This window comes from Papilio machaon, chromosome Z (assembly GCF_912999745.1).
Source record: "Papilio machaon chromosome Z, ilPapMach1.1, whole genome shotgun sequence".
Taxonomy (NCBI): domain Eukaryota; kingdom Metazoa; phylum Arthropoda; class Insecta; order Lepidoptera; family Papilionidae; genus Papilio; species Papilio machaon.
In genome coordinates, this window is record NC_060016.1 from 6582376 (window position 1) to 6608751 (window position 26376).

Below are 26376 nucleotides of genomic sequence, written 5' to 3' on the forward strand. Positions count from 1 at the left end.
AAGCTAGTCAAAATAATGAATTGATTTTGATTACTGGCATGTACTAGTATTCTGTATCTAGTTTTTATACGCTCTGTTTATTACACTGCCACTAAACTATAATACATGTACAAAACTATTATAATTCCTTTCGAAACATTTACCAGATTATTCTATTAAGTTTCATTTATATGCACTTAATGTAACGAAATTGTAAAATTTTATTTTTAAACACTTCAATTATCCACTTCTGAAAATATATTTGATTTAGTTTTCCTCTTATATTCTGACTAGTATTACAAGAAAGTAAAATTTTAAATTAATACGTCAATAAAATATTTTAACGGATAAAAATAGTCGCTGACCATGATTCCACCTTATGTTAAGTGTTAATCCAAAGATGGGACGCGAAATTACGTTTGCGATTTTTTTGTCTCTTTTTTGACTGGATCTTACTAATTCATTTAATAATATAAGATTAAACTCGAAGTCTTAAGGTCTAATTAAATTGAAAAAGTAAATAAGTTTAATCTGAGTAACATGTAGACTGAATTGAATTTATTCCTAAAGTAAAATTTTACTTTGGAACTGAAATTGATTCGTGTAGCATCATTCGACATCAGATGAAAGGGGAATTCGTAGATTAGAGTACGAGAATTCCATACCTTCCAACGTTCCACTCTGGTATTTATTGCAAACGTAGTTCGGATTCATTATCGAAACAACCTTTGTTATTGATTAAGCATATAAAAATAATCTACTTTTTAAAGATAAATCGTTATGAAATGCTTTTATCACAATCAAACATCACCTATAATTTAATACAAGCTCAACCTCAACAATTATTGAAAAATAATTACCGTACAACAAGTGCGGTAATTTCACTTTTTACCTAAACTTTATTAAATTTACTTGTTTTTTATTGTTATAGAAAATATTATTAGGCTTTATTATGAGCAGTAATTGAACTAGAGCCCGTATATTTCTCGAAGGCTACATCCATTGAACTATCACGGCATAGTTATGTAACCATAAACATATTAAATGACTTTGCGTAACTCAACACGTTACAGCCGGTGGTTAATTAGACCAAGAACTCTTGGGAACGGAATTATTTAGCCAAAAAATGGACAATTCAAGTATGAGATAAGAAATTTAACACATTAAAACATTTTTATGATTGCTAATGAGTCGACGTAACGCAAAACATTCACTGTAATTATTTTACTAGTAGTGTTGAGCTGTTAAAAAAATCGTTCTTTTATTAAATAAATGAAATAAAATTCAATCCTCTTATTCTATTATGTAAGAACATTCGTTTCTATATTTCTAACATTTGCGTAAAACGCATCTCAAACAAACGACATACCAAGATAGGAATCTTAATTCAATTGTTTTATTATCAAGACGATCTCTACATAAAAAATGTTGTTCTTCTTTTATTGACAGTCTATCTCTACTAGTCTACCAGTTACTACTTCAAGTTACTAAGTACTTTAACTCAAAGTTCACACTTTTCCGCTACAAATCTGAGTTATAAAATATTCTTATAAGTAACTCAAAATGTTCAAAATCACGACCAATAGTTCCCAAGTAGGTAGCTTAACGACTAAGCTATGACTGTCTCGTTGATTAAGCCACCAGCTCAATCAATTTGCGCTTTCTAAACGTTACGCTCTCAACCTTTCAATCGAATGCACAATTGACAATTTGAACAATAGACGAGACTATGATCGCAAGGCTCTTACATTCAGAGTAACTAATATAATTACATTGCAGTATTGCGTTCAATCGCATCTTGGATTTTTTATTCAGACGGTAAAAGAATTGCGTTTTATCTGCTGCTATCATTTCTTTGTCAGTGCACATTTCAGCGATATATATTAATTTAGAAAGAACAGTCGTACCTTGATAAGCGAGAATTAGAAAAATAAGAAACCTCTGTAGAATAAAACATATCATTTTTTTTAGTAAGTTTACGTCATTTATGTGAAGATAATTTATGAGAAAGGTGTTTAAAAGCGTAAGTATTCAAAACGTAAGAAGTTAGTTTAATAAATACTGGCATCATATTATAATAAACGTGGTAACATTATAAAAGAACATTTTGAACTTGCCGCACTGTGCTTCCACAGTACATGTGCATAACTCTTACACAATCGGATGTTTTGTATTTTGGAATGTGTTAATGTTGTTGTTACTGACCTGACCTCTAACAGCCATTTTTGCATAAATGTTTAAATACATACTAATGTATTCAACACTATATATTACTAGCTGTCGCCCGCGACGCCGTCCGCGCGCAGTTAAAAAAAAATGAAAAATAGATGTTGGCCGATTCTCAGACATACTGAATATGCTCACAATATTTCACGAGAATCGGTCAAGCCGTTTCGGAGGAGTACGGCAACGAAAACTGTAACACGAGAATTTTATATATTAGATGTAGTATTTTTATTGTACGGCGAAAGGGATGTTTCAAATGCAACAGTAATTACAATGGATTATCATTAAACGTGCAACATGATTTTCCTCGTCTAAGACTGGCGTCTTGGTGGAAAGTGACATCGACTGGAATATAATGAAGCTAATGGGTATTGCTTTCAAAAACATCATCCCACTACATTTAACAACAACGAGTACATTGTTGTACTGTCAATCAAGAAAGAATAATGAACTATTAACAAAATCCTATTTACGAATAGTGATATCACCATCATATTGTTAATCTACACTAATGTTATAAAGAGAAAAACTTTGTATTAGAGAGCTATTTTATCACTAAGTATATTTATTACTAGATTTTTTAATTAAAAAAAGCTAGTAACACGTTAATGCTATAAGCAGAATAAAAACATTCAAACGTGAACCGAACAATTTGTTAGACAAAAATTTTGTTAGACTTATTTAACCTACGATTGGATTCTGCCTCAATTTTTAATTGAATAGTTAATGTAATTTTGAACGTCTAGCCTGAAATTAAGGTAGTTAGTATCGATGTTGCTAACGCTTCGCAAATTTTCATAATCTCTAATTTAATTCAATTTACGGTGTAGTTCGCAAAGATTGAGATTAACTTGAAAATACACCTCGACGCCAACGTGACTTTAAAATTCTTGCGTAAAATAAATACAGACAGCAAAAAAATTAGATTGTCAAATTAATCAAATTCTATTTAATGATAATGTAATAAAATATCTATCGAATGAACATATCAACTAGATTAGTTTAGCCGCGATAATGTTAATGTCAGATTTTTTCCCGTTAACATAACATTAATAATATTAAATTACAAAATATTAATGTTAATATTTCATTAGCCTTGTTCGCTTTTGCCGTGGTTACTCGGTGAGCGAGCGCCACGCTGTGCAGTACGTTTCCAATAAATTCGTGCATGGCCTTTGTCATTTCACGCTTTAATACTTTTTAATGCCAAAGGAATTTTACAATCAAACGCATTGGAAAATCACAATTTGATGAGAACTCCAACAGTCTTTGTGCCCCTAACGAATAAGTGAAAGCCAAAAAAAATAAAAACGTATGTATATAAAAACACAGCAACAAAACAACCCTGTTATTTATTTGTCACTTCGACCAGATTATTTTATACATTATTAAATCAATTATTTACAATTTTAATTTTCGAAATTAAATAAAACTTTTTATAAATCAAATTCAGCCCTTCGAACTTATTTTGCCAAGCGTTTGGATTGTATTGACCGGTATAATTTACAAATTTCTCTTTATACGTTATTTAAGGCGTATATTTTAATTAAGGTTAATTTAAGGTGTCTAAACGAAAGTTTTAACAAAATTGAATGAATGTTTTCGAAAATACATATGCATTCATATGTTATTATCCTTTCCCGGAAATGAAAAGAAAATGTGTTTCAACTTGAGGACGCAAAGACGGATGGCGTCCTTCCTAGTAATCAACACAGCGGCAATAACTAAGATTACTACTGCCTCTTAAAATAATACAGCGTAAATGAATCGTAAAATCATAAATACTTAAAAAATCTTACGTTATTTAATTATCATATCTATGTTAGTTTGAATAAATCTCTTTATTTGTTCCAAAAAGCGATCTGCAACTAAAGATTTGTCAATTAATTTATATCGTATATTAAGATAGCTTTATATGGTAAATAAAATCGGAATATCTGTTTTCTAACTGACGTCATAAAAGTGACTTTGAAAAAACAAAAGAAAGATTTATTGCCTATCTTTGCGCATTGTGTCTAAAGCTAACATTTTGTTACAGATGAAGGAGTGACAAAAACTTTCACATGCGCCCGACCACTAATCGGTCAGCATGTGTTTCTACAACTCGTCGGTGTCGAAGGTTCCCTGTCTCTCTGCGAAGTCGAAGTCTTCACTACAGAAGGTAAAACCCCGCTGTGAATAGGTTCACATCATCCATTGTTTAACGGACGTAGCATGTTGTAGAAAAAATCAATTGCGATACGTATATTCCATTGTCTTCGTCTTAAGTTTTTTTTTATTATTATTTCAATTTCAAACTCGCAATAAATATGTTCAAGGGAAAATTAATTACTCTGAAGTAGTAAAGCATTATTCCGGTTTATTGTGGTTGTCAAACGAAGAAAAATTTTTACAATAATATTTGTCTTCTTTAATGCAACGTTTCTTTTTGCTATCAGCCAAAAGAATATTAGTTTTAAATATTAAGTTTCTTAATGTGTGTATGCCATTAAAGCAATGCATATTTTAGAGTCGCCAATATATTTGGTACACAAGCCCACGCCCTTTCAACTTCACATTCGCTATTATCCTGTAATGCATTCTAAATGAGATCAAAGCATGTCTAGAGTGCAAAACTTGGATCCAATAACAATCGTATAGGCAAATGTAACGTGAGTTTTAACGTACCTTGTGAAATGTCTTAAGAATATATACTGTCGCCTTTGTTTTATCGAATGACAGAAATATCAATATTTTTGTGCACATCTTTCGGCATTAGAAACTCACGGATAGATTCTCAAAACACGTTCATAAAATAACTTTGTGGGAACTACTGGGAATCACACGTTTGTTAATAATTGTTGTTATTAATAATAAATAAAAAAATACTTACTTTTACTTACTGGCACTTATAAATAGCACACATTTTCAAATGACTGACTGATTAAGGGGACTAAAGTTTTACTTCTTTATTTTTTTAGGTATATATGGGCTTGTATTTATTTAAGTCAGTCAGTGTAGCATAAACGACTGAGCCGATTTCGTCAAGTGAAAAGTCATTTGGTTCATATTTCAGCCCTTAGTGTCATAGAGTTGTTCAGGTTTTAAAGTTTTTTCTTGATTAAGTAACAATGTTACAAACGCCTGCTTTAACCCAACTAACAAGAGGATATTGTTTTTCACTGGTACGAATGTTTTTCTAGGTAGTAACTATTTCACCTTCATTAAAATATGTTTGTACGATGTAAAAAAACCCTGAACCCACAAATAAATTACTTTGGGTTTGCGCTTTTTACTGAAATTTTCATCTAGCTTTTTAAATTCCAATTGCGTAGCCCTAATTGTGTAATGTAATTGACTGTATTGAATTACAACGTACCCGTCATAAAAATATATATAACTATAAATAATTACACCACTAACCGTTTCTGAGACTATAATCTCTGTCATTATATTTGTCAAAACAAAGAAAATAATATGTTTTAAACTGTGTATTTGGTCTCAGAAACTCACGATAATTCTGATTAATAAAAATTATTTCAAAGTAATACAATTATGTAAAATAATAGCTTATGCACTTCGCTATATTAACTCTAACTGTGTCTACTTTTATATTCAGCTGTTCGTGCAATTTCTTTAAAAAGGGATACAAAGAGTTATATCGACACATTAGTACGTGAAGTAAACACTTTATATCCCTTTGATGTTACGAGAATAAAATAATTCAATAGGTTTCTACCTTTATTTTCTATCGCTACCTTCCGACTTTCAGGAACCAGAAGCTCGTGCACTATTCGAGTTTATAAACTTTTAATGAAGTCACAAGTGCATGTATGTGACAATATTGTATCTGCTTGATAAATACTCGCTTGTAAGTTGTTAACATCTATTTTAATGAGCCCGTAATCTGTGTACCGTAACACATGTCAACCTCTCTTCACTAATTAATCCCAGTTTACACTTTGCCGCAGAAATTTTCCGCGAAACATTTTCATTTTTGTGATTCTAATATTGCAAAATTCTCTTATTTATTATGGGGCACGTTTGACTCTATGTTTTTGTTAATGTAATATATTAACTGAAACCTTCGTTGCAATAAAAAAGTTAAAAGATTAAATAACTAGTTGTATGTTTATGCCTGGAAAAATTTCATTAAACCAGATCATTTTTTTTATTGTTTAGATTTTATACTGCAGAATGATTAGTGTTCTAAGAATAGCCTAGTCGCGCACCTCACGCGGTGGTCTGAGCCTTTAGTAACAATAAATTATTAAGTACGGCTTAAATCACGGCTGTTTATTTCGAGAACTTCGCGGTTGCGTCGCGTCTCGCACTGATGAAGATGAACCTCGACGGGTCCGTAACTAGTCGGTACCGTCAATGACGATCATGCGTTAGTTAAGCCGTTCTTGATTAATTTATTATTATTTCTCACGAAAGTTTAAACACTTTAGTAATAATCTTAATTTGTTTATTAACTCTAGTTTAAATTTACATCTTAAAACTTACACACATTGTCCGTTATTATTATTATTACAGGTAAAAATAAATTAGGGTTAAAATAAATATCACTGGAAATAACAGTTACATTATTAGTATTATGGAAATTTGAAACTAACAAAATAAAATAATTACATAATGATAAAAGTTACACTTAAAATGACTAGGTAGGTATATTACAATTGAGTAAATTTCGGACACTTTATTTCTACTTTGAATTACATGTATAATGGAAACAACATTTTTCAGGAAAAATTTAGTGTAAATTTATAAATTAAGGTAGTACTTGCGACAATATTGAAACATAATACACTTTGCCGATACCGTAAATAATTTCCGCTTCTGAACAGAGATTTAATAACGCTCCGAGTAAATGCACTGTAAATACTTAATGCAGTTGTCTAATAAACTTAGCTAGGGGAAGAGCAAACTTTTAGTGTACAATTAATGTTCGTAGTGACTGTTTAAGTGATAGCGTAACGAAGTTTGCAAAAGTTACTTTTATTATTCACATTTAAGAATTCTTCAAAAACACTACGATGATGTCATTCTACTCGTAATCATTCGATCCTTGTAGGATCCCTTACTTACCTATATCAGGTTCATACTTATAAAAATCTATTTGCAAAGCCTTAAATGATTTATCGCACAGATATAATGCGAAAGTTTGAATGTACAAGTATTTGTGACCGCCTTAAGTAAAAATGGATGTGATATTATCCAAGGACAAAGTCGTGGCTTCTTATGTAAAAATTAGAAAGATGAAGAAAGTTACATATTATGTTGTATGTTTTTTTTGTAGAATTTTCCAACGACCGATGTGCGCCGGCCGGAGCTTCCGCTGACATAGAACTTGCAGCATTCTCTCGTAACTGCTACGAGTTCAACGTAGCTAAAGGAGGTTCCTTCGACGAGGCACGCAAGCAGTGCCAATCGCACGGCGGGGATCTCATACATGGCTTTCAGGTAAAAATTCGACCTATCCGATTACCTACCTTTCCTATATTTCTTAAGACATGTACTAAACTCTTTTTTATATACTTCTGATTGATACATGCTCAATGTACGAGTAATTACAAACACTATTCGCATAGAACAACGATCGTGTCACCTCACCCCTGAGGGCGATAGGTACAGACTTCAGTTTTCTATTAATATAAACTTCAACTATCAACTTTTCGTTACACAAATTTGAAAGATCTATACGAAATTGATTTTAACATTCATTTTCTGAATTAGTTACTAACTAATCAATTTAATATAAGTTTGCTTTTGGCTTCCTCTCCGATCAAAATTTATTAAATTAAATAAAGTTCAATTGAATTTCGCAAAGTACAACTGCAAACGCCTCGAACCACGAGTTTTCCATTTCCGCTCTGTTCGACCATTTCTGTAAACATTGTTTTTATATTATATTTTAGTCTTCATGTATTTTATGATTGTAATTTATTTCGTTTTTTTCTATGATTTGATTCTACGTCACCATTAAATAACATCATTGTTACAAGTGACATAAGTTTTCTTTTGAATATCTTAGATTATTTTTATATCTTAGATGTTTTATTACAAATCAATGGGATCAGCAAATTTCTATTTGATACGTACTTATCATAAGGCCAGGTGCTCTGCATGTTTATAAATATACCCTCTATCAACCGAAGATAGTTTAGCTTCACAACAGTGAAAAAGTTTTACAAATCGTTTCAGTAGTTTCGAAGCCTATTCAATACAAATAACAAATTTCATTCGATTATTGCTGTTACAAAGCTCTAGTAAAGCTTACTGCTACTGGCTTACCACCATATGTAATTTTAATGAATGAATGGAAAGCCTCTTTGCGTGTAGTTAGCTTTGTAAAGTTCCCATTCCCACTAGTACTCGTACTCGTAAGAAGCTTAAACGTGACCTGTGGCTAAGAGTAGGAAGTCACTAAATAACAGTTTATTTAATTGAAGGAATCGAGGGAAGACCATTGTACATTTTAATAATCGCTTAAATTAGAACAGTGGTGGGCAACTTAACAATGCTAATTACTGTTTGTTAATCCGGAGGCGTACTGAACAATTACGTGACCTAAGCAATCCAATAATTGTATACGTCGTGACGTAGGTAGTTAGACAAATTATCCATATTACTAGAGATCATCCCTAACTTCACATTTAATATATGTACATATATTATATTATATATTATATAAGGTTTGATTGTTTGTTATTTATATATTTTTTTTTTATCACTGGGGTCAAAACAAACTAAACGAATCAATAAATCGATAAAACGCGAGATCAATAGATTTTGAGGTAAAACTTTTTTAATCGTATGAAAATTAAAAAAGTGAATTAAACATAATCAAGATCGAATTTGGTATATTTTTTCTATAGATTCGTTTGGATTCCAAATACGACTGAAATTCTGTCGATTTGACATAAATTAATTCTTGTGTTTTAGGGAGCAACCTCCAGTTACTTAATACAAGAACTGGAACGACGCAAGGCACAGTTGAAGACTCAACTAGTCTGGATAGGAGCTCAGAAAGAACCGGGCCTCACTTCGAGAACATGGCGATGGGTTGATGGTAATTATTATATATCTAACGTCAGTTTCATACGAGGGCAGAACAATGAAGCAGAGCAGTAGACTGTTCAGTATAGCTATTGTTTCTACAGTAACATAAATCACGCCGCCTTTGATAGGAAAACATCCTATCTTAATAATTGTCTTTTTGCATTCAGGGCCGCTATTAAAATGAGGTAGAAACATTGATTCTGTGCAATATTTTATTCCTTTGATGTACGTATTTAAACTCAAACGTCACTTTATTTCCTGTAAAGTACTGAAATGACATCACAGTTTATTCAACAGGGACTTTAAACGCTCAAAGCAAACGGAACAAACTGAAAAGACATTCTATATAATTAGTATAATTAAATGTTTTAAAATAAAAACTGAGTAATATTAAAAAATATACTTATAAGAAGAAAAATATACCTCCAGCCTCCGACCCGGTTTGCCTTCTTCCATCGAAAAATGGTTCATCATCAAATTGTTTGATTTGTTTAGCTACCACTTGTTTCTTATAAACTTATTTAATGAATTAAAAAAATCTCAAAGTACTTTGTCTACAATCGATATTTCGTTGTATAGGCGAATTGGTTTCGAAACCAACTTGGGGCAAAGACCAGCCGAACAACTACAACGGTGAACAGAACTGCGTGGTGCTGGACGGTGGCCGGGCGTGGTTGTGGAACGACGTCGGTTGCAACCTCGACTATCTGCACTGGATCTGCCAGTACCGTGAGTGTCACCTTCATAGGTACATATCTATACTTTATTCTGATGCGCTGCGAGATGCGACGCGACATTATTGTATATACCTGGATTCCACTGCATATGTATGTTGTCCCTCTTATTTTGCTTGGAATAATAGAGACAACAATATGTCGGTGTAAAAATATTTTAGCAGCGCAAATTAACCTTTAATAAATAATCACTAAGAAAAATATGAAAAAATGTTGTGTAATTACTTTCTGCAAGTAATAGTGTTTTACTCTTTGAACTGTTTGTACTGTTGCCTATTTTTGTATTCAATAGGATTTGTGTATGCATACAAAGTTTTCTATATGAATGTATCATTCAGTATGTTGAATATTTCTTTTTATGTCGTTTTTTAATGTTTTTCTTTGTATTTCATACCTAAATCTAATAGCAAGCGAGCATTGCATCTGATGTTAAAGACTACGATTGGCAAAAGGTTTCCAAACAAGTATATTGTATGTTCCGGTATTAACTTTATTTCACTAAGCGAATGGAATACACGAAAGGTAAAAAGAGTGTTGTAATTTGCTTCGAATAGTCCGGGCCTGTCTTTTATGAGGTCATGGTATTTCATCAAAAGAACCTGGCTAACGCTGGTATATATTGTTAGTTATTCAATTTTACTTTTAGTATTAGTAATTAATTGATTGATCGTCTTCATGGCCTTATAACTCACCTGGGGTCAGAACACAAGGTTTTACAAACCTTAATGTATTGGTTTAATTATAAGTTAATAAATTAGTAATAATTTGATTGATTTCAATTAGATTTATTGGTATTTCTTTGCGAATTTATACTACGTTTTTAATAAAAACCTGCTACGTGTTTTATTGTGATAGAAAAAGTAACAAAAAGTAAACTATTATGTCATGGTAATGGAAAACTGAAGTTATTTATAGTAGCTGGCTGTTCACCAAATAACTATGATTGATATTGACAGCATGTCCCACGCTTAGCGACTGAGAAATCCTTTGCGAATGTTTTAGTTGAAATCTTAATTGATACAAATGCAATATTTGCAACCATTTTGTTATGTGTACTTCCGATTAATATTCGTGAAGCGGGCGTTAATGCATAAACAATATTTTTATTAAATAAGTATTTTAAGATAATTTGCAATGCAATTGGTGAAATAAGTATAATAAATAAGTTGGTATTTTTTTTTTCTGTGACGAAATGTAACAAAAATATTTTACCCAAAACAAACGTTAAATTTTCAACGTTATTCTCCAGTGCCGCCATCTTGTGGGAGTCCAGATAAACTGTTGAATACAACAATTGAAGGAAACAGCTACCTGGTGGGAGCATCTATAGCTTACAGATGTCCAGAAGGTCACATGTTGCTTGGAGATAAAACTAGAGAGTGCAAGGAAGACGGTTTCTGGTCCGGTACAGCGCCGAGTTGTAAATGTAAGTAATAGTCTACTATACAGTAGGTATACCTGTAGCATCTTTATTACTTACCGCCACGCTTAGAGTTAATTGGACAGAGGCCCTTAGGTACATTTACTAAATCCACTTAACTAGTATCATAATCATCATCATCATCATCGTCAGCTCACTACGTCCCCACCGAGGGGCTTGGAACCTACCCCAAGTTAGGGGTGACTAGGCCATAGTCAACCACGCTGGCTAAGTGCGTGTTGGTTGACTTCACACATATCATTGAATTTCTTCTCAGATATGATTTCTTCTTTCTTAACTTGTATGAAGTGCGTATATTATAATTTAAAAAACCTTAAAGAAATGGCATCATGTAGGTGATCAAAGAATCTAACCATCAAATTATTATTTCAAGATGTCGACTGCGGCGGTCTTACCCCGATCCAAGATGGCGAAGTATCTTTAATTGACGGACGCACTACGCACGGAGCGAGGGCGATGTACACTTGTAAAGAGAACCACACTCTCGTCGGTGAGCCATCAAGGGAATGTAGCGATGAGGGCGTTTGGAGTGGGCAAGCACCCAAGTGTTTGTTCGACTGGTGCCCGGAGCCGCCCGGCGTGGCAGGCGCGACTGTAGCAGTTAGTGGACACAAAGCCGGGTCTTTGGCAACCTACACTTGCCAAAATGGATTCATATTGTTTGGTACAAATGTAAGTAATATCTAGTAATAAAAAACTAGCGCGTGGCCACTACCACATCGAAAAATAATGAGCAATATATAATTTGAGTAATGGATACAAGTTTATTCCATCGTCTATTTTTAAGAAAAAAAAATCAGAAATGACCTTTATTTATTAAATGGACTGTTGTAGAGATTTTATTTGTAGCGATCTCACAATATTAGATTCGGCAAAAGAAATCGCTTTAGTTATCTTGGTTAACTCGAAGTGCTCTTTACAAAACTCTAGTCTAGATTTTAACAATGTCATCTTTATTCTTACTTGAAAGAATCTTGTGTAAAGTTTTCAATCTCGTAAACTTTATCAACATTCGCTGCGTGACAAAAATTTATCTTGAAGTTAAAATTTATCTAGACTTTAGCGCAATTTAATTAAACCTATAACTACTTTTGCAGAGTGTAACCTGTAAGCTTGGCGGTACTTGGGCTGGTTCACCGCCTTCCTGCAAGTATGTCGACTGCGGAACACCAGCTCAATTGTACAAGGGTTCCTTCAGACTGCTAAATGGCACCACGACTTATGGCTCTATAGCGCAGTTTAATTGTGAAGCCGACTACTGGTTATCAGGAAATGAGTTCCTTACATGCAACCGAGATGGAAAATGGTCCCACGACATTCCAACATGTGATCGTGAGTATTATGAAAAAAAAATTCAAAGTGCATTTATACATCTATCTATATATATAAAAGAAAGTCGTGTTAGTTACACTATTTATAACTCAAGAACGGCTGAATCGATTTGACTGAAAATTGGTGGGCAGGTAGCTGAGAATCAGGAAACGGACATAGGATAATTTTTACCCCGTTTTCTTTTTTTCCGCGCGGACGGAGTCGCGAGTAAAAGCTAGTTTATATTAAATTCCAATTTATTGGTATCTATTTGTAAGAATCCAGTGAAGTTATTATTTTTGTGAAACTGAGATTGTAATTAGCACGAGTCCCTGTAAGCAGCGGAAGCTCTAATTAATATCGATTCCCCGGTAGCCGGTCCGGTCCTAAAAATAAACCTCTTCAGATCGAGTATTACAATAAGATGATGAAGGTAAATCATACCCGTGAAATGTCACATAATATTGGCAACATCAAAACGCACTTAAAATTTTAATTAACCTAACTTAACCTACTTCGATGTTTGTCAGTATGTTTATTATCTAGGAATTGCTGCATAACAAACATAATAGTCAAATATAAAGAACAATGAGAACATTAGCTAATTGAACTTACTACAACACTCAGAAACTAGTAATTACTGAGGAGTCTCTCAGTATAAGTTTATTTTAAGAAATTTGCACTAAGCGACTGATAAAGGAAAAAGTCTCTGCGATCAATTTACTTATAGGTTCAATCCCCTATTACTTATAAGTGACGAAACTTAAAAAAAATATTGATTAATACCTATATATTTATTTACATAAATGATTCAGTCACATGTTTTGTACATTTTAGTGATTACCTGCGCTGATCCCGAAGTCCCCGCCGGTGGTTATATGGAGGCTTACGACTACAACGTACATTCGACGATTGACTTCCACTGCGAGCACGGGCACAAGCTTGTTGGAGAATCCAGTTTGATTTGCCAACAAGATGGCGAATGGTCCGGGGACTCTCCGAAATGCGAGTGTAAGTTTAGTGTTATAAATATTTTGATATTTTTGAAAATAATAGAAAAAAATAAGCCCCATATTTATATATCACCAATTTAGCCTTCTCTGGCGTTATTTCTTTTACAGATCGTCTTTTTCTTGCTAGTTCGAAATTTTCCTCCCTTCGATGACATTGCATGAATGGGCTCATGAATGGTCGGAATCTTTGTACATAAAGTATTGTAATTGTTATAAATCATTGTTTACTTAAAAATTTCTTAGTATAGCTACCCGTGCGAAGGGCCTATTATAGACAAGAAGAAAAGCTATGATAAAATGTGAATATATATATTAGCAGTTAGTAACACGAATACATTCACAGACTAGTAAACAGAACAATATCCGACACAATGTATAAATATTTCACACTAGCCGTAAACTTTCTTTAAAATTTCACCAAGTTTTTAGCATTACCCTTAAATTGTGCATAAAAGATGACTTGCGAAATAAAGCTTGTATAAATGTATGTTTTGTTATAGATGTGGATTGTGGGAAGCTCCCACCAATGCCATATGGATCTGCAGAGCTACTGAATGGCACCACACATTTGGGTAGCATCATCCAATACTCGTGTACAACTAACTACCGCCTAGTGGGGCCCGTGCGGAGAATCTGTACAGAAGATCATCAGTGGAGTGATTCATCACCCAGGTGTGAAGGTATGGATCATTCCATTACTTGTTAAAAGTTCTACTCTAAAAATTACAACTATGGACACTAACTGTTTTTGTAATCAACGCATAAAAAATTGAAAGCCTCTCAATAAATGGTTAATATACACATTTTGTAAATTGTATATATTTTAATTACATGACATAAACTCGTATGTTGAAGTGTAACTAACCTCTACTGATAAAAAAATGGTGTAAATTCGGACTAAATATCTATTAAGCACAAAAACTAGTCGGTGACGACACCGGATACATATACGTGAGTGTTTTAGCCGTTTCTATATAAGTTAATATAATATGACAGTTTACATGTATGATTAATATAACTCTTTAACTGTCTCTATGAGTTTTGTATTTTTATTTCTAATTATTATATAAATTTATCTTTTGCAGAAATCCGTTGTCCAGAGCCTATAGTAGCAGAGAACAGCATAGTATCTGTGACGGGTAATGACCGCATGCACGGACGTACACTCATCCGTACAGCAGGCAGCACCAATGCAGGCAATACATACCGCATTGGTGCGCTCGTCAAATACCGTTGCGAGAGAGGGTACAAAGTCATCGGCGAAAGCCTATCTACTTGTGAGGATAATGGTCAATGGAGTGGGGTCACACCTCGATGTCAATGTAAGCAGAGAATATTATTTTATAAACTACTAATTAGAACTAAGTAAAATAAAGTTATCTTAGAATAGGCTTTTGTTTCGATTACTAATACTCGTATTTTTAAATTTTCCAGATGTGGACTGTGGTAATCCTGGTCGACTGCAGAATGGTATAGTGACACTGGCGACCAATTTCACATATTACGGTGCTGCAGCTCTATATGAATGCGATGAACATTGGCAACTTGATGGTGTTTCAAGACGATTGTGCCAAGACAACGGAACGTGGAGTTCTGAACCACCAATATGCAAAGGTTTGATTTCAAAGGCAGAATTCTAGTTATCTAGTTTAAATATCAAACAATTTGTTATATTATAGTCTTCAAAATTTTATCTTTAAGAAGTTGATTGACAAGCGTAAAGATGGAGAGCCTTATCTTTCCTCATCGAGGATTCGTTGACAAATTGTATGTATATGTCTGTGTGATCATCAATAAATCGATCTGTGTTAATATAAATAATTGATCCAAGCTTGATATTGAAATTGGAAGCTTGTGGCCATTAGTAAGTTACATTTTTGTAGCAGTTCAATGGTGGACAACTACATCATCTCAATATGTTTATATTTCTTTTCAGAAATAATATGCACAGACCCATCGATCCAGATTAAAGGCAGCACAGGACTTGTTGTTGTTACATCCTCGCTCAGTATTGGCAGTGAGGCACACTATCGCTGCGAGCGGGGTTATAGCCTCCGCGGCAACCAGACCAGAATGTGCATGCCAAGAGGAGTGTGGAATGGATCACCACCAGTCTGTATACGTGAGTCAATTTGTACAATTATTATAATTTGTAGCTCGTGTAACATTGGTTATTACGTAGATAAGAGTCAATACCAAGAAAAATATACATTATGCATTATAATGAACATATGTGATCATATGATGATGATGATAATGAAGAATTCAGTAACTAGTGTAGCTGTGCTATTTAAATAAACATTACTTTTTGTATTATTACAGCAATCGATTGTAAGTCACCGGGGACGATTGAGAATGGTCGCATCATAATATCGAACGGTTCGACTCTATTTGGAAGTTCTATCGAGTATCACTGCATGCCGCAGTACCAGCGTGTAGGGCCGTTCCTAAGGAAGTGCTTGGACGACGGCAAGTGGTCGGGCGATGAGCCCAGCTGTGAACTAGCAACTAACGAAGCGGCGGATAGCGGCGCTCTACCGCTTAGCGTTGGTGTGGGCTGCGGCATCGTACTGTTCCTGCTTATGCTGCTCGCTCTTATTTATTTACGGCTGTGAGTATTGCCTTAATTAATTATTGTGTAACCATATTGTGTAAAGATTTATGGTAGCATAAAAGAGCCAGAACTGTTTCTTGTGAAATGTTATTTTTTGTGATAGCAAATATTTTGTTTCTTTCAAAAAATTATATCAATCGATTTTACAGTCGAAAAGCAATGCCGGTGAAGAATACTGAGAATATTGAAGGTGCGGAAAGAAAAGAAGATCAAAATGCGGCGGTAATGAGCTACGCCACTCTACACGACACGAACGGACGACACATATACGATCACGTGACGGACAACGTATACGATTCGCCTTATAGCGAGCGAGTAGCTGACAACATAGCGTACGGCCGCCGCAGTGACACTGATTCCGCGTATGAACCCGAACCCACGGGACCTAATGCAGTGGTCACGATTAACGGAGTCGCGGTGCGTTGATACATATATAATACAATGTACAAATAAAACATACAACTTTGCCAAGTAGTGTAATTGGAAGAATAGTGATGTCCGGCTCGAAGGACCAGTTGCTTCAGACCATGCGTAGTGCTTGTGTCAAATTTATAAGTGATAAATATAAATCATTGTAGAGTTTGGAAAATAGATGCATAAAATTATCATAATTATAAAATTACACGGCGATTATATTTTTGACGTATTATTTAACACAATTATTTATAATCATCTCGTAATGTTTCCCCTTTATTTTGATTTTTGTTCAAACAATTTAAAGTACCAATAATTTGATAAACAAATATGTTGAATGTATTTTAATATTATTATTTATTATTAAAAATATAATTTACTGGCAGGAGTCGATGATTGTAAAATATTAAATTGAGATAATCACCAACCCTTACTAGGTATTTAACCAAAGATGTAAATGAGTTGGAATTGTATGAAGTAAAATATTATTTATGTATTAGTTTATGATTGTAATTATATTATTTAGTGACAAAGAAAAAAATTGGAATGAATAATTCGAATTTTTTAGATAAAATAAAAATTACAATGAAAGTCTTGGTTTATATTTTGCCTTGGTTACACTTAATGCCTTAATGTTGATATATTTACGAATCATTAAATACTCACTATTGTCAATACTACAGTGATAAATATTATAAATTAGAATAGATCTAGTTCACTTGAATTTATTTCATACCATCAAAACTCATGGCGAATATGGCATAAATTACAACTGCTTTTTTATACATATAAATGTTAAGAATTATAAATCGAGTTCTAACTTCTACGTTCACGATCGTTTAATTAAGACTCTCTTAAAGATAATTTTACAACTCTAACTGTGGCAGTCATTCCCATTTTATAAAGAAACTGTAAATAATTAGCTTAGTTAAGTATTCGATAAATAGAAGAAAGGTGTTTGTGAGAAAAGATAAGAAAATTGTTATACGGTTTACGTACTCTATATTCTTTTTCAATTCTTCCTATTTTGATTTAGTTTTAAAAGTTCAATAAAGTATTTGCTTGCAATACTAAACATTATGTACTAGATAAGATATTTGTTCTCCTAACGAAAATATGCTTCATGTCTTTTTTTTTAGTTTTCCTTCTTACTGTGGGTTTCCACTGGAATGATACTTGTCTTTATTTCTATTATCAATGAAAAAACATATACAATATGTGTCAATACAAGTTTCACTGCAGTCGAAACGCAGTTAAGCAATTTTGTAGTAGATTACACACTAATTTAGTTGGTAAGTTTTTGTTTTGAGTATTAATAAATAATTTAAAAGCTATAAAAACTTTATCACTGTTCGATAAGCATAGGAAATATGTTTTGTTACTTTTTATAAACTTGTACCTATATTAATTTTATTTTATGTGTTCGTTAAATAAACGTATACAACATATATTGAAACTTTATTAGCAATAAATCACACATAATATAAATTCACTAGAGTTCCCTCGTTCCATTAGATAGTTAACACGATAGTATTAAAAAGTTCACTTATTAAAATTTCCATAATTGTTATAAGATTGAATCTATTATTTTTAAGCATTTTAACAATAAATATAAAAGTTATAGACACCGTACCACTAAAAATGACAGATAGTATGTCTCTAAACTCTAAATACAGAACTCCATCGTAGTCACATCTTGTATTAATACATATCGACATCCCTTTCATTCTCGTTGAAAAAATCAGAGACAACAATATATATTTTTACAACTGTCATGTCAGTCGAAAGCCACAGTAATAACATTTTTAACAGTTAACAAAAAACATTCCATTATCAAATTACCTACAATAATTGGACGACTATAGATTGTAGATTATATAGATAAAAATTACAACTATTACATAAACAAACGTTTTGAGATATTTGTATAGTTTTTGAATTAATCTAAGCATATTTTCTTGTAATAAACAATTCCTTGAACACATTTTTATGTACATAAATATGTAAAATGAATACAATATTAGTTACGTTATCCTACACATGAACAAAACATTTCATTCGTATGATTCTCTTTTGATAAAAACAGAGATAATATTGTTTTTGGGAACCTAAGACTAGGATCAACAGTATTAAAATACTTGTAAAGATTCTAAAATTGATACATAATCCCTTATATAATACTAACATGATAAATCCAAGAATATTGAATGTTATTAATTTGATCTATATTATATACATAAGTGACAACCCAGATTCATGTTTAGATAATTTATACATATATGTACATAATACGTAATGCTAATTACACATATCTATTATATAGAAATTACCATACTTAAAAAAACCTATGTAAACAAACTTAACGAGATATTGTTCATTATGCGTTCTTAAAGCACTGGACATACGATAAAACGTTAGTAGGGTGTTCTGAGTTCAGAAAAGTTTTGTGCTCTAAAATACAAACGTAAAATAAAATACTTAGACATTTTTCAGTTTTATTAAATAATAGCTTTTACTTGCGACTCCGTCCGCACAGAATAAAAAAAAGCACACAAGATAAAAAAAGTTCCCATGACCGTCTCCTAGTTCTAACCTCCCCATCAATTTTTAGCTAAATCAGTTCCGATCCGACCGATCTTGAGTTATAAATAGTGTAACTAACACGACTTTCTTTTATATATAAGATAGATTTTTGCATGTACTATATCATTATTTTGGCATTGAAATGACCGAGTTTAGCTAATAACGAAATATGTATTACTTTTAATTACATGCACTGTAATTTGTTTCGTTCCTGTGCGCAATGATGTCCACTTATGTCAAATCGTCAGATGACAATGTAAGCCAGACCGCTGGTCAACTAATCTTCCCTTGGTGTATTTAGATACTGTTTATCGAACCAGTATTTCTATATCTGCGGGCTAAGCGTCAAATTTTCTTAGGTCTAGTAACCCTACTTTTAGTTCGTTTTTTATGTTTAAATAAAGTATTGTAAATAATAAATTTGGTAAATGTTAACATAATTCAAACAATGGTTTTAAATAAAAATGTCCAATGCGTGTCTGCACAGTCGAAGACGTTTATTACCTAACCATATTAATGGTTGTCATTTGCCGACAATAAAATTAAGTCGAAAACTAGTCGCATCAACATACATAAGCGATAAATTATACCTCTTATAGTAACAGTTTGCGATACAAAATTCGATCCTAAATAGGCGAATTTAATTCTTTGACTGTAAATGGAAGACGTACCGTAAATCAGTTGCAAAAAATACGATAAGACAAAGGCACGAAACCAGTCGTTTTACAGTTTATTGTAAACAAAACTCAACTAACTTAAGGCACTTCTGAAAATGCCGTATGTAAAAAATCATCAGATATTTACATATCCGAGAAAAACTTTACCCTCTTGTCAGTCAGAATAGAAATAAGAATAAATTCATAAAGTAAATTAAAGAATAAAAAATAACAATGAAATAATTCTGCATAAATTTTGATATTTCCTTAACTTATTCAACATGATGAAGAAAAAATATAATAAAAGAAAGGAAAAAAAAAAGATAAATAAATTCAAGACAATCAATTTATTTTGGCCATATTATAATTCTGGAAATAAATAAAATTTTACAAACAAATAAATTTAAAAAAAAATTATCAAACATTTCACATTTATACATTGAAAATTCGAATTACCTTATTAATTATTTCATTTTAATCATAACATGTCTTTAAAAAAAAACAAAGATTCTGAAAGAAATTAAATATAACATTTGAGATTATACAATTATAGACCTAAAAAAAAAAAATTTTCCAAAATCATAATTTCCCAGCCACGTTGGTACGCACCATTTTTCTAGCGCGCAATCAAATGTTCAGAATATTAAAAATTACGGTGGATATCTATCTGCTACAATATTATTAAAACGATCACACATCTTACAACGCTAATATATCGACTCTAAAACGTTGAAATTTGCTTACCCAGGGTTCGTTAACTATCCACAATTCAACATTATTCACGAACCGTCTAATATCTAAAATCAAAACAATAATAACAATACAAAGACAGAGTTTACGAAGAAAGAAAAGTAAAATAGAAAAGGTAAATATTTATACATCACATTTAAGTAACATTTAATTTCTACTATAAGAAAATGTGATATATTGTGATGTTTGAAACAAAGGACCAGTAGAAAGGTGATGCTTGCTATATGCAATGACTCCTGGGTCGGCCAAAAAGCCCGTAAATTACATTGTATTAAATTAAAATAGATAACAGATAGTTCCAACAACACTTCCAATACTATTTTCGTGATGGCTTATAGGTTATGCTTAAACTATTTATAACTAAAATCTTTTAGGAATATATTAAGACGTGTAAGACATGGGTACAATATTAAATTTAAAACACAAACTATACACTTGGCAATGCTAAATGGCTACAAACATTAGCAACGAAAACCTAAATGTTTTTGTACACTTCTTCCAAAAAGATACGGACAAATAAATTCAGATTAGAGAGTATGAAATACAAAAGATTTATACCAAAAAAAAACCATAGATTTAAGAATCATATTTAACAGGAAAAAAAATCATAAATGAAATCATTATAGAAAAACCAATCCCCATTGCCAACTGTACAAAATTTTAAACATTTAACACTCAATAAATTTTCAATTTAAAATTAATCTTCAACATGCATTATATTCATAAAACTATAACTAAAAACACATTATAAATAAATTGTTACTTAAATGGTATTATTTACACGTCGTTAAAACAGGACAGCGTAGCACATATTGTATTCTTGTGCCGTACTTCGAGCTGGTCCGGCGGGGAGCGAAGAGGAGGGACACAAGGAGAGAGCCTCATTTTGACAACTTGCTTATGACTCGAATAAGGGCTGAATTCTCGTCTCTCAAACGCTGAGTCTCCACTTGTACAATGGCCAACGTCTGCAAATACCATTACAAGAATTAAATATTATACAGAATCAAAGTTACACATATAACAAAAAAAAACATCTCAGAACTTAAACAATAACAGTTTTAATACCAAACATTTTTATTTTTACTTTTAATACAAACAACATTTATTTACTGTTTAGAAAAAAATGTTTCTATAATATCAGTAAAATAAAACGAATTGTATTATTTTTGTTATTTTGAAAGCAAAAATCGCAAATTTATATTACAAATTGACGTAAATATCTTAAATGTACAACAATTTACATGTCTTTTGAGAAAACATTGTTGAAAAAGTTGAAATTTTTAAATTTATCACGTAAATAAAAATGTATTTTTTTGGAAAACAAACATTTAATTGTAGAATAAAACAATGTCATCAATTCCTCCTATAAAATTGGTATGTTCCATGAGTGTTTGGACAATTCCAAGTTAATTTATGACATTACAACGTAATAATGTAACAAAATTGAGTTATTAAAATGTATGGATGGATATTTCATCTGGATTAAAAGTATGTACGCATTAACCGTGAAATTGCACTGTCGAAACACTGGTAACCAAAATTATAAATGAGAAGGTTTTGAAGGATGGACAATTGGTTGAAGGTATCTTTAGAACGGCACCAGAACATGTTCTGGAAGAATAAATAGGCTATTAAACTATTAATTCCGCGAAGTCAGAGTCTCAGACGACAGCTAGCATTTTATAAAATGGCAACCCTAAAAAAATGTATGCCACATGCCGATATAAAAATCAGTAACATCATTCATAATTATTATAATAAAATTAGTTACACAATAGTTATAGAAGTTTCTACATGTTTTGACTTCATATATTAATTGATCGATGCGGCTGCGTGGCTTCATTACCATGTCACAAAAGGTCGCAACGCATTCGAGATTCCGATAAATCAAAAGTATATTAATGTATTGCAATGTTGCAACTTTCAATTACTACTGTTGTTCATTGCTAAATATATATGTGTTATTTCAAATAGAATGAGAGTAACGGCAATATATTTTAATCAAGTATTTCGACAGTTAAAACCCACAGTAAAAATGGTATTGGATGTTGCCAGACAAATAACATGCAACACAAAATGCGCTGGTCCTCGGGTCCAGGTAACTTGATTGATTGTATTTATTGGTTTCTGTCATGTTTGTATTAATTGATGCGGTGTTAAAAAGCTGACTCCATATTTTACAGCATACGACAAATAATGGTTATTGTAAAAAATCTTAAAATAAAACTTTAAAAACCTATGAACTACGATAAGCCTAAAACGTTTAATTTTTCTTTGAAAAAAAAGCATTAAATCGGTTAATCTACAAAATACTATATTGCGTACGTATTTAGGCCTTTTATAACGGGGTAAATTGATGTAAAATTGATAATTAGTTATTTTAAAAAATGACAGTTGAAATAAACAATGTTGTCAGTGTTGCAATTCAAGAATGTCTCTTGAAATCGAATTGAAAACAGACAAATTTATTTTTTACATAACTCATAATGATTGACCAGAAACTTTTATAATTTAACAAATCATGAAAAAGGCTTATTTTCATACATTTTTTTACTATTGTAATTCGAACGACGGTTAATAACAAAGCGTTTGTGTCGACGTAACCAAAACAAAATGTGATAGTTGAATACGATGGAAGTGACACTTGTATGAATACACATTGTGGTCTGTTTTGTGGAAGAGAATGAAATGGACAACAATATGTATTTATGCAATTATAGATAAGCAATTGAAATCCACAATATAATAGTTATATATGGGCACAACGTAGCTAGTAGCAGGTCCGTTACATGTAGCCGGATAAGCCGGGAGGAGCCGGGATGTGCCGGCACAAGTGTTGTGTTCAAGGCGTGTGGATCGTCTAGTCGTCAGTCGTGATAAAGTAACGAGCATTACCAACTTAAGAGCATTTACATCTTGAGGCGAAACAATACAGTTGAAGATTTTAAGGGTTCAGTATATTCAGCAATCTTTGCGACTTAGAAAATATCTCAATTCAGTTTTGCTACTTTTAAGAAACAAATGATCATGTCATAAGAATAAAACAGTCCACATATAGTGTCTAGAATACTTCTTACTAAATACAGAATGTGCCGGATAAAAAATTGCTCGTTTTTATAAAAAAAAATATATATATATTTTAATTGGGACAAGTTGTTGTTGTTGGTTGTTGTTGGGCCGTGAACACACACGTGTACGCTGCAGGCATGTAACAAAGCATGCGCGCGGCACTCGGTTAATGTATCGGGGGAGGGGGCGCGGCGCACGCTTCCCGGTGCGGTCAACGGCCGAGGCTTTGTTCATAATCTAACGACATAATGCAACCGTCAAGTTTCACCATTGCCGTGTCTTATAATGAAAAATTAAACAAAATAAGAATTTAAATATTTGATATTAATAAAGTGAGAGTGTGAACTAGCCAAGGACCGTGACCGTCACCCGAGTGGTCGCCGCCGTCGCCGCTGAGCGGTTGTTGTCAATCGAACACATTTTACCTATTTAGCGGAGTTGGTCAATTTGCTCACGACCCGCGTTAAGGCGCGATTCTCAGCTCTCAACCTTTCGTTCTCGGCTTTAAGTTTTTGCAATTGCTATAAAACGAATACCAACATTATAACTCGTTATAGCGATGCGACCGCGTTCACGCCATTTCGTTCGGTTGGTACATAAGGATTAATTAAAATTTTAAATTAAAATATAACGAACGTAGTACATTTCTTAGACCAGATAATGCCTTACCTTCAACTCCTCTTCCATCTCAGACAACTTCCTGATCATAGCTCGTTTCTCTCTCTTTTCCAACTCAGATAGACTCGCATTCCTCTGCAAATATTCTTCAAATAAGGGCAGATTAAATTTTGCATAAGCTATATAATATGTAAATAAATTTACACATTTAACAGAAGCCTTTAAAGCATGTAAAACAAACATAATGAGTGGATGTGATATGTGAAGCCAAAACTTGCGCAAATCTGTCAACGCGCAATGCGTAAGTGAATAATATAATTAGTTAAGCGGTGGGCGAGAATTAGTCAAATGTTTTAAATAGGAACACATCTGTTATAATACAAGCTCATACTAAATATTCTTCTTTTTTTCATATATTCATTGCTCTTTTATTCATAAAATATATATTTTGAATAAAATACATTAACATATTTTAGAAAAAAGATATAGTATACATGATGGAACTTTTTGATACCCCTCCAGAGTGTAATCTATATACAGGAAAAAAAAAAAAACATCTTCACTTATTTTTTTTTAATATATAACTACATTAGTCTTAGTATTAGTTAAAATCTTTTCTTTTATTATACTTCGTTTCATAATATAAAATTTCTTTCCAGTAAAAGATATATTATTTTATAAATAAAAGGAGGCAAACAAGCGGCGGGAATACCAAGGTAGGAAATTACAGATGCGTTTTCGACCTTAGAGAAAGTTATACGCTCGCTTCCTGAGGAACCCTAAGTCGTTCTGGTTTGGAAATACCGCCGAGGACAGACCATTCCACAACGCGGTCAATAAAAAAATATTATTTAATTTATTAATTAAATTATTTCCAGCACTTTGACAGCTATCACTGGAGTGGGCACCAATTGAATCCCAACTTGTATACAATACCACAGTAAATTTGGCAAAAAATACCTTTTCGTATTCTGTTATTATTGATTCAGCTTCCGATAGTTTATTTTCAGTTTTTGTCAGCTGCGCCTGTAATTGTTTCACTTCGACCATGGCTTCCTCATATAACTTTTTGTAATTTATTTCTTCTTCCTCATTCCGTTGTTCCGAATTTGACTGAAATGAAATTAAACATTTCGAGTAAACAAACTAAAAATAATACAACAATAGAAATTACATCATAAAGTAAACAAGATACGATTCCGTATGTCAAGTCTGTACAGTGTTAAGGTAAGAAATATATATAGGTTTTTTTGCATTATTTACATAGATTTTTTTAATAATTTACTTATTTTTATAAGTTAGAGACATTCTGATTTTCTTTATCAATTTTGATGTTATGATGAAGATTGTTAAACATACACAGTATCCTTCTGATGCTACAGAGTTGAGACTCAAGGAACGTGAGTCAAGAGTGGCGGCTGAGTCGAGAGATGTGAGCGAGCGTGAACGTTCTTTACTAAGACCGCGGTCTCTGTTCGCCGAACGAGATTTCCTCTCCGGTCTTACAGGTGCCACTTCCGATGAGTCTAATTGTTCCTGTGACTTCGGCGGAGGGATACTTTTAGCTTTAAAGTTCTTTTGGCTAGCTAATATTTTTTTGTCTAATTTCTTCAGGACAGGTGTCATTAAATTCAATGATCCTAATGTAGCACTACTCAAATAAATTCCGCCGTAACCCGAACTGGTGCCCCCATATATGCCCAGGCTGGACGGCCGGCCGAGACCGACCGTATATGGATTGTAATTCCTGTACGCGCTAGCCGTGTACGAATTAGAATAATTGTTAGAGTAGGGGCGGTATTGTGAAGAGGCCATGGAGCCAAGTACGCTCGGAGATGATCCATAGCTCGAATTCAGGCCCCTCTGCCGCGAAGTATATCTATCATGCTTTCGATTCATTTTCACTCACATTCCGCATAAA

The 26376-nt window shown here is 32.7% G+C and overlaps 2 protein-coding genes across 12 annotated transcripts in view; one reads left to right on the top strand and one right to left on the bottom strand.

The window, feature by feature from the left end:
- LOC106717297 (CUB and sushi domain-containing protein 1) overlaps window positions 1–17010 on the top strand; it is a 51648-nt gene extending 34638 nt beyond the window's left edge. Inside the window, exons 5-18 of the mRNA XM_014511121.2 lie at window positions 4244–4366; window positions 7487–7650; window positions 9133–9259; window positions 9829–9978; window positions 11233–11409; window positions 11798–12096; window positions 12522–12756; window positions 13573–13746; window positions 14249–14428; window positions 14834–15070; window positions 15183–15362; window positions 15685–15870; window positions 16071–16359; window positions 16512–17010. Of these exons, the coding sequence (XP_014366607.2) occupies window positions 4244–4366; window positions 7487–7650; window positions 9133–9259; window positions 9829–9978; window positions 11233–11409; window positions 11798–12096; window positions 12522–12756; window positions 13573–13746; window positions 14249–14428; window positions 14834–15070; window positions 15183–15362; window positions 15685–15870; window positions 16071–16359; window positions 16512–16788 (2798 nt within the window). The 3' untranslated portion in view covers window positions 16789–17010. The remainder of the gene's footprint in view (window positions 1–4243; window positions 4367–7486; window positions 7651–9132; window positions 9260–9828; window positions 9979–11232; window positions 11410–11797; window positions 12097–12521; window positions 12757–13572; window positions 13747–14248; window positions 14429–14833; window positions 15071–15182; window positions 15363–15684; window positions 15871–16070; window positions 16360–16511) is intronic.
- Window positions 17011–21473: 4463 nt separating this feature from the next.
- Window positions 21474–26376, bottom strand: part of LOC106717251 (protein phosphatase 1 regulatory subunit 12C) — a 30177-nt gene continuing 25274 nt past the window's right edge. For 8 of the 11 annotated variants that reach the window (XM_014511025.2, XM_014511020.2, XM_014511024.2 and 5 more), the window contains 4 exons: window positions 25416–25568; window positions 24507–24590; window positions 24263–24358; window positions 21656–21733 (listed from right to left, as the gene is read on the bottom strand). In XM_014511025.2, coding sequence (XP_014366511.2) covers window positions 24263–24358; window positions 24507–24590; window positions 25416–25568 — 333 coding nt within the window. In that variant the 3' untranslated portion in view covers window positions 21656–21733. Of the gene's footprint in view, window positions 21734–24262; window positions 24359–24506; window positions 24602–25415; window positions 25569–26376 lie in introns of those variants that run through there. The other 3 variants (XM_014511019.2, XM_014511022.2, XM_014511023.2) reach the window with 3 other exon arrangements.